At 38.9% G+C, this 9,877-nt stretch overlaps 1 protein-coding gene across 1 annotated transcript; it reads left to right on the plus strand.

Annotated features, from left to right (window-relative positions):
• Positions 1-3,237: 3,237 nt before the first annotated feature.
• Positions 3,238-5,237, plus strand: FMN2 (formin 2; the record flags this gene model as incomplete). Its single annotated transcript, XM_009583411.1, has 1 exon — positions 3,238-5,237. A coding segment is annotated over exon 1 (1,948 nt), but the record flags the coding sequence as incomplete, so codon positions are not given.
• Positions 5,238-9,877: the final 4,640 nt, after the last annotated feature.

Raw genomic sequence — 9,877 nt, forward strand, 5'->3', positions numbered from 1 at the left:
CCTTTCCAGAGAGGCTGCAGTAAATGGTAACTGTCTTGTTGAAAATAATCACAATTCTGTAACAGGGGCTTACTTTCCAACAGGAATGAGTTAATGTGGAAGTCTCTGGGAGCGCAAGGACAATGCATCTTGAGCTGTAAGTTTTCAATATCTCCTCTGTGTGTTGTCATTCACGTCTCCTGAGCTTCGGAGGAGAATTAGAGGTGAGGAGGTTCTCAGGCCTATGCCTGCGATCTCGCCCCTTGAATTTTTGACAGACCGTTGGCAAATATTAAATGAGGTAGGCAGGCAGGCTCACGGACTAGCTTCAGTTGTTTGTTGACAATTTATACCAAGCTAAGAACAAGTTATAGTTACTCTTAAGAATGAAATATCCTTCTTGAACACCTAAAACCCACTCTTTTCCCCATTTACTTTCTGTGGAAAGTCTCTTTTTTGGTGTAGAATATTGAATATGTTCTTAGCTTTTAAAATGTAGCTTATATTGATGCCAAAATGTTCTGGTTTCTTGCTGACTTTTAATAATATGTTTTTCTTTAGAAGCTAAAAGACTCCTGAGAATAAACAAACCCCAAAGTATAACGTTTGTTTTTATGTTTGGCTAATGTTAACCTTTTGTACTTTCCCACAAATGCTGATTGAGAGTTGTATCTATCACTTCCACTTCGAGGTAATTTGTGTTCTGCCCCCACTCTCCTTTTTTTTTAAAACATATTTTCTGTGCCTTATGTGGAATAACCAGAGCAAATTCTTTGATGTTCACATGCATACCTCTGTTCGCATAAGTATGCCCATTTTGGTTTTGCTCTTTCCCCATATACACCAGAAATCCTAGTCAGAATCCATGCTTGGTTAGGATACCACATTCAGAGGCACTGTCTAGAAAACGGTTTGATTTTTTTTCGTACAGTTCTTTCGCTTTTAGGATTCCAGACACAGATTGAAAAAACTGAATAATTTTTAGTGTAATATATTTAAACTCAGGTAATATCTATGGCTATACATTTACATGGTTTTTTGAAGAACTTATTCATCACAATGTGCTGTACGAAAACTTCTAAGAAATAGTGCAGATACATGATTTAAACCATTATAAGTTTCTCATTTCTAATTAAAAAATAAAGATCAGTCTTTAACTTGACCGTCTTATAACCCCAGCTTTGTGGATGGCTTGGTTTTGCAGCATAATTTGCAGTGTAATTACTGCTGGTGAATTATCATTAGTTGTAACGGGAGTGTGCTGAGTTTATAATGCAAGTTTACAGAGAAAAAAGGAAAGGGAATGTTTCAGAACATCGCAGTAATTCTACATTTCCCTTACACATTCGGTCCACAGTATCTTTATACTACTTCTGCACCACGTTAACTTCTGGCAGATTTTAGTGGGGGAAGAGCTTTTAAATGGGGTTGGAAGCTACAAGTACTCCAGTTGTAATCAAGGGTTAGATCCTTGTCAGTTCTAGTCAGTGAAAATACTGATCGAGGTAGTATTCTACTACTATGGTTCCCTCAAATTACGTCTTAAGTAATTCCTACTGTGTATCTTCAGATGGACTGAAATTACCTGAGCTTTCAAAAGCTTTTTGTAAGTATGTAATAATGCCGTAAAAGGTAAAATAGTGCAACAAATTAGAAACTAAGTAGGATAACAGAAAGCAAAAGCAGGAAAAAAAATCAAAAAGTAAAATCACTTAACATGCCTTTGCAGGTTTTGCTATACCAGCTCTTGCTAGTATATTTATGAATGCTGAGTGCTAAAAATGAAAAAAAAAAAAAAAAAGATTAATCACTTCATTAGGTGAGTGAAAACTAAAAAAAAACCCCACCACTGAGTGTACAAAGTCATCTGATCCACTTACAATGCTTGAGTTCTTGTAGACAGAGGGCTTCTGGTGCCTGAGCCCCAGGCCCCTCAGAACAGGACTTACATCAGAGCACTAAGTGACCAAGAAGCACAAGGAAAAAATTATGATAGTTCAAAATAATTTACTTGCATGTATTGTTGACAGTGCTATTCTTTCCAAACTGAATTAACAGCAATTATTTAACAATAACGACAGCTCAGATTTGTAAAGGTATTTAGCATCGCTTGAAAAAAAAACAGTGTGTGTGTGGCAGGGTGCCTGCATAGTTTTTAAAGTATGAATGATATTCTCTTTCTTCTTCTTCTTTAATGTGTATTAAGGCAGAGGAAAGCAAGTGAAACCTCTGGTAGGAAGAGAATGATACCAAAACTAAGAGTTACGTAAACCAATGGGATGCATTACCCTGGAATGATGTATTGTTTTAAGCAATCCCTGATGAAAGGGAAATTGCTAATAAAGAAGCTCAGAGGTGTGAGGAATACATAAAGTCATTCACAGAAACTGAACTTAATAGACCAACAGAAATCTATCTAATTACTTCTTGGCTGGTGTTGAACCAAGATACTGAACTGCTGAACTGATCCAACTTGGCAATTTGGCATTTTTATGCCCTTTTGTTTCTACTCCAATTATATTAAATCTAAATTTTAAAGGTGGAAGGGAGTACCTGTCTGGAAGTTCAGAAAACGTATCTATGAAATATGGATGCTTATATATCTAAACCAAAAATGGAGGAGAAGAAGCAAAGGATTAAAACTGTTGCACAAGCTTCCAAAATAGTTAGCAAGTGGCAGTGTTTAAATCAATTATTAAATAATAGGGTGAAATAGATGAATGCTTTACTGCATCCTTTTTCCTTAGTAGCATTTGAATAGTGCTATTTTTCTTGTTTGTTTTGTCTTGTTTCATTCCAGATGTTCTTATTGGGGAAAACAATGGTGGTGTTTTAATATTGATGAGTTGATTCTCCTGGGAATAATGGTATATCTACCTTCTCAGAATACAAATTGTGGGAGGTTTTTTATAGTGTAATTACCATAATGCATTGAATTTTAAGTGCAACTCTTTAAAACTGTGGAAAGAATTTTTTGTTTATTATCTTTCTTCTATCTACTTTCAGAGTGACTCTCCTTTTAAAACTATGTATCCTGTTTTGGTGGCCTTTAAAAAGTAAACATGTAAATCACCTGAGGTACTGTGTAATCTGTCAAAGTAGCATATGCTTAAGCACCTTATAAACTATTAAATAATCATAATATTTTTCTTTCCAAGGTTATTAGTTTATTCATTTAGACAATTGCAGAACAATGGCAGAGTAATTAAAGTACTTTGCTTTAACTTTTTTTTTTTTTTTTTTTTCCTCCAGGAACTTGAACATTGAAGTCCTGAAATTATAAATGATTTGGTGACGAGCTGAGCTTGCAATGCAGGCAATAAAAACCGTGGAAAAAGAAGTGACTTTTATAAAGGAAATACTTTTCACAGAATCCTTCCTAAAGAAACAAGAGTGCAGCAGAAGCCCGGAGAGCAGGCGGCTCCGTGAGCAGCAGCCATTGGAAGGAGCTGTCTGCAGCTCTCAGTGCTGTACTGAGCATGTCCCAGCGGAGCCCAGTGCAAGCGGCACATTATGCAAAAAGGCAGCTCTAGCAGATGGGAGAGAGGCACAGCAAGCATTTGCTTCACTTGCATCACCACCGCTTGAAAACAAACCTGGATCGCTAGAGGGGATCTCGCCGGCAGGCCAAAGGAATGATATCCAGGAGCATGGCTTGACTGCCGAAGGTGTTGCACTGCAAAAAATCATGGGGAATCAAGATGGGAAGCTAAAGAAAAATACAGGTGATGTGCATGAAGGAGGAGAGGATGCCTCTGGGCCCAGGGATACAGATGGCACAAAGAAGGTATCGGGAAGCAGAAGGGGACTGGGGAAGCATGCAAAAGGAAGTGAATCCGGTAAGAAGAAGGGTAAGTCGGACTCCAGGGCCTCGGTGTTTTCAAATCTGAGGATCAGAAAAAATCTGTCCAAGGCTAAAGATGGGAATAGTAGTTCACGGGAGGATGTTTTGGAAAGCCAGGCCTTGCAGGCTGGAGAGCTGGACAGTACTCATTCAATTGTAACCAAAACCCCAGATATAAGCATCTCTGCAGATGAAGGGGGTCTCTCAGACACAGATGTGGAACATTTTGAAATCAGAAATGAAACTGTCCCAGCTGCTGCAGAGACACAGGATGGACAAAGGACCAGCTCTGGCTCTGATACGGATATATACAGTTTCCATTCAGCCACAGAACAAGAGGATTTGCTTTCTGATATCCAGCAAGCTATTAAACTGCAGCAGCAGCAGCAGCAGGGGGCAATTAACATGGGAACTGAGGACCTTGTCACCAAAACAATGGGCCGACACATGGCTAATTCGCAAGCAGCCCCCTTAGATTTTGAACGGTTTCTTTCAGTAACTACCTCTCACAAAGAGAGGAGCCCAGACACTGAGGGGGCTTTTCCAGCAATATCTGAAATTGCGGAAAAAATTCCCGTCTCCTGTGCAACTGAACGTGAACTGAAAGAAGCGGTAAATGGCACAGGCTCTCCTGGTAACGGCTTATTTGAAACACAAGAACGTAAGCTATTGATTGAGGAACAGGAACAGCTCGTTGCTGGAGTGGATGCTGTGGCTAGTGAGCTAGAAGATGATTTAAATAGAACTGCGGTAGAAAATGGGTCTAAGACATACAGCTCTACACGACCTTTTCCAACCTCGGTAGCAGATGCTGAGACTAAAATTGCTGAAGTGCAGGCTGCTGATTTGCAGGACTCAGTAACAGAGAATGGTATTTCAGATACAGGCCATGATCATGCTGCTGAGACTCAGAAAGGGAAACACACTTTGTCAGCCACTCAAGAGGACCTGCATAATGGTTCATCCATGGACATGAAAAATGGCATTTTCTCCTCTGAGGGGCCAGCAGGTAGTCCGATGCTTGGTTCCCGATGCTTTAAGCCCTATCTAATTAATCCTTGTTACATCAAAACCACAACTAGGCAACTGAGTTCTCCCAACCATTCACCATCTCCCTCCCCATCCCAGAGCCCACTTTTTACAAGGAGGCAAGAGTCATTCCACAAAAAAGAAAAAGTCTCAATCAAGAAGCAGAGGTCCGCTAGTTTGGCAGGTTTATTTAGTCGTTCCGCAGACTGGACAGAAGAGGTAGCTAATCACAAATGTGAGATAACGCAGAAGGTGGGCTCTGCGGGCTACTTGGAGCACAAGGGGTTTAGAGAGAAATTTCAAACAGAAAGAGTGCCTTTGACTCATGCAAGAAAGTCCTCAGGTGTGCAGGCTTCTACAGAGACATTTCCCAATGTATTTTCAGGTGAGTGACGTGTTAAGGTTTTTTTTCCGGAGAGTCCTTGAAAAGATATTTAAAATACTTGAATTCAGTCCTTTGCATGTACTATTGTCTTTACTTGTGCTGACAGTTTTAAAATCGAAGGCCTGATCTTACAAACACAGTCACATTTCATTAATGAGCATAGCCTCTCTATTCAGTGTCAGCCAGTACTGCCAGTAAAGGAAGTGCATAACTCTTTGAAGTTTTTTTTTCTGCTTTTCTCCATTGTCTAAATCCTGTAAGAAGAGGCTGGATGCCTTAATTTGTTCTTGTTGAAAAATGCTAAGAGCTGCACTGTTGTAGGCAGACCAGCTCTCTGCATAAATAGATCTTTCAAATGCGAAGCTTTCTGTAACTGGGATCCTGTTTGGGGTTTTCTTGTGCTAGGCGCTGTTCTGTAAATATTTGAGAGCTGCACCTGGTATTAGACTGAGGCAGCGATGAGGATTTGCTTAGTACAAAAAGGAAAACGCCATGCAAGTACAGATGGACAGCACTACAGAAAGGAATCAATTTCCCCTTCAGAAGGGGAAAAGAGGAGGAGAAAAAAAGGTTAATGACTTGAAAAGGCAGCATAAAATGGGGAAGAGAAGGGAAACTGTGAGTAGTACAATTTGGTAGCTGTGGCAGGCTGCTGCTCAGGCTACATAAGGTGACTAACTCAGGAAAGCATTCTTGTACCTTGCCTGTTAGGCACTTTGCATCCTCTCACAAAGACATAGGAATATAGAGTTTACAAATGAAATAGAGTGAAGAGATGATTATATTTTCCTGCACTTTGAGGATTTTTCCCCTTTCTCTTCTTCCTATCTGAAGTTTCTATATAGAGCTAATGTATTCACAAATAGAGAAGGCCTCTGCCACACGGGAGGTATGCATACAGAGGAAACTCAGCAACATATTCCATTTATTTTTTTACTTAAGAAAACTGTAGAACTAAGAGAATGCAGAGAATATGCCCTATGAGCATCCGTTACAAGATTAAAACAGTTGAATCTATAATCAGGTTTGTTTTGAATAGAAGTCTGTTCCATGCATGAGCACAGTAACCACAAATGTACCGGAGCTATTTGCAAAAAATGCAGTGAGAATTTTTTTGTGCTTTTATGAAAACTAAACAAAATAGTATGATTTATGAAGGGAGCAATGACATGATTTAAAAATCACATGTAAGAAAACAGTTAAGTTACAACAGTTTTGCATAAAAAGACTATCTTGTTTTCTACTGTAGATTTTAAAAATTATATAACGCGTAATCATTTGCATTCATAGTTGCTTTCTTTGTGCACATTCTACTCTGCTTGACATCACAGTAACACTGGTGAATGAACCTGTCTGAAAACAGAAACTAAAATTAGTGGCTTTTTTGCACAGCAGCCAACTCCAGGAGTTTGAAATACTCAGGTAATGCATTATTTTCCAGATTCAAATCGCAAGAATACTTTCATTCTTCGGTAGTCTTGAACAGAAATCCCCAATTTCAGTCTGGAAAATTAGAATTCAAGTTTTTAACACAAAAAAAGCCAGCCCCCTCTGAAGTGAGCTGAATCTTTTTTTTGTGTTTTAAATCCCTTCCACCTGTTTTCTTAGATTTAATTTCAGCCATCCCTATCTAAAGTTTTACAATTTGAGGTGATCACTACTTTCAGATTTATAGCATATAAAAAGCACATTTTTTTTTTTTTTTTGCTATCAACATTTGACAGCTTATAAACAACTCGCAGAGCGAAGCTTTAAACTGTGTCATCAGTAATTAGACTTTCTTCTTTATGGTGGTGCTATAATGCAAATAAATTTTATGTGGCAAACTTCAAGAACATGGAATTACCTTTTAGAGACCTGTTTTCCAGGAAACAGACTTCTTCACATTTCCTCACAAGGTTTTGATTTACTTATTAATAGTTTTTGGTTTATTGTGTTTTCCCACCAACACTTTAGACTGTTATTGTGAAGGGACCAACGTCCAATGCAACAATAGTTCTGTCTCTTATGGAAATTATGGTGACCCTCATTTGCATGTACATACCAGCTGTCTTTACAGGCAGAGGACAATTATACCTTTCAGTTCATGCAGAAAAGCTTGAAATGAGGGAACTGGAAATGACATAATAACACTTCATCTCTTTTTGATCATTCTTCTTATTTTTAAAAATATATTTACAAGCTGAATATTATATCAAGAATGTAAAAGTAACAACTACTGTACATGAAGAAGGGAAATTAAACTTAACGTTAGTATTTGCACAGACTGGCTGTTATTGCTGTAAGAGCAGAAAAGCCTCTTTATTTAAACCAGTCTGCACAGCAACAATTACAGAAATAATTTCCTTGTAATTTGTATACTGCTTTTGAAAAATGTTGTATTTTAATTGGATGCATCAGATGCACCAATTTGGGGATTATCTCCAGGCTTTTAGAAATAACATTCTTTATAGTGGCTCATTTCTATCTTTAAAAATAAATCAGCTTCTTGCCTAGAGCATTAAATCCCATCTTGCTGTGCAGTGACTGCAGTGTTGTTCTGCATTTCTAACTAGAATCAAGTAAAATATTCCACAACACTTTAGTCATCAATTTTAATGACAGCAGGTTCTATGCAGATGACTGACCTACTTTTGCACTATGTTGTGGTTTGGCTGTGTGCCATTCGGTTTTCACAATGTTCCATATGAACTCTTTTAATGTAAAATGTAGATGGAAGCCAACAACTGGAATGGTAGAGACTTCACATATTTTAATTTTGCTTTATATAAGAAATAAGTAAAGTATGGTGTTTCAAATTTGATGCATTGGCTAAGAATATGGTGTGGACAAGTTTATGGGCGTTTTGTAATTCAGGCATCGGATCCATTTCTTTTATGATGAGGACAGCTGTATTTGAAATTGCAGTGACAGTAATTACAAGTTCTAGATTACCTGATGCACGGTGGAGCCACGGTTTTTATGTTGTGGTCCCAGGAGGACAAGAGCTGAACCTGAATGAATAGGGTTGGAGCTCTCGCTTCGGTATGTGGCAGTGAATTATTTGCACTAACATTAAGAGAGTATCTTTGTGGGACAATGAAATTGATGTTTCCAAATATTAACATAAATGAAATGGAAGAGCTAATAGATTGATTTAATAAAAAGGAGTTTATGCTAGCATTAATTTGAGGTGCAGTGATTGCAGAGAAGCTACTAAGGGTGTCTGTTACGTAAACCGAATGTAAGAGTCCTATCAGCTGCCCCAGATGGTAATTAAACTTGACCCAGACAAACCTGTGCTCTTTCTGATCTCCGTTGGCTGGCTGTAACATACTTGCTGCATGAATCTCTTTCAAATAGATCATTTATCTTTAAATTTCTCTTCAGAGATTTATATTTGTCCTGCTCTAGCTGTAAACAGGAGACAAGCAAACAAAAAATCATGGTTACCATAAAACAAAACCTGAAGTCAGTCCTGTGCTTGTGTGCTCATGGCCACTTTCTGATTTCCACGGAGTGCTGGCCTGCTTCTCACAAAGGCCACTTTATCTCACTGTGCTAATGTCATCTGCGCCCACTTGCAGTTCCAGGGCAGTGTCTGTAGGCATATACAAAGGTCTTAGTACAGATCAGTATGTGAAAACGTGGAAAAACAGGATGAAAATTTGTTTCCGAGACATAAAGTAGATCTTTTTAGATACTTTTTCAAGTTGTTTTTTTTTTCATTCTGATTCATGTGATGACACACACAACATGGCTTTGTACCTATTGACATCCGGAGGAGACTATCATGCAACTGTTATTTAAGACTACTTATGGTTTACTGTTTCACTGATGATGTTTGTTAGCAGTAATACAAATGTTTCTTTTATCAGATGGCAGGGCAGTGCAGCCTCCTCCAACTAAGGGAGCTGCCCAACAGCAACCCTTCACGTTATATGGGATCATGGGCTGCACCGAGTGTTGCTAGTAAGCATCTGAAGGGAAGGATCCTCCTCTTTTTGCCTAGTAAATCCAAGCCTGGGGGGCTTGGGGGGAAGGGCTGCAATACTGCACTCCAACTAAAGTAAAACGTGTTTGAAAATGGGCTCCAATATGTTATTGAAAGACTGCTGAGTGCTGATAAGTTGCTTTAATGTTACCATGCCAGCACTGCAATATGGGAATCGGAGCAACGTGAGTAATGTCACTGGAATGCAGTGCTGCCACAGTGTTGTTTTGACAGGGTCTCATGATTAATGCTTTGATCTAGAATTTCATTGGGAGTAGCAGGTTTTGGTCATGGGGTTGAGTGGCTGCATCTCTTGCGCAACTTCTTTCTGAGCAGCAACCCTGTTCTCAGGTCTGACTGGCAGCCTGACTCGTGTCTGGAGTAGAAATGTGTTGTCTTGGATGCCTGCTGGTCTCTTTTGGGTTGCAAAGGGGAAAAGGAAAAGGGACAGTTTATAGCTGGAGGTCCATGCAGCTCTGCTTGGATCTGAGACATAGTGCCAGTATAACATCCATCACACATGGGATCTGGCTAGAACTGGTCATTAAAGGACTTTGTGTGCTTCAGTGATTTTGTTTCTGTGAAAAGAGCAGTGGATTATTCCAGTGGGAATAATTATTTGGAATTGAAGTTTGAACATATTTCTTGGATCTAATTGCGCTTTATT

The sequence above is a fragment of the Fulmarus glacialis genome, unplaced genomic scaffold, assembly GCF_000690835.1.
Source record: "Fulmarus glacialis isolate BGI_N327 unplaced genomic scaffold, ASM69083v1 scaffold33138, whole genome shotgun sequence".
NCBI lineage: Eukaryota > Metazoa > Chordata > Aves > Procellariiformes > Procellariidae > Fulmarus > Fulmarus glacialis.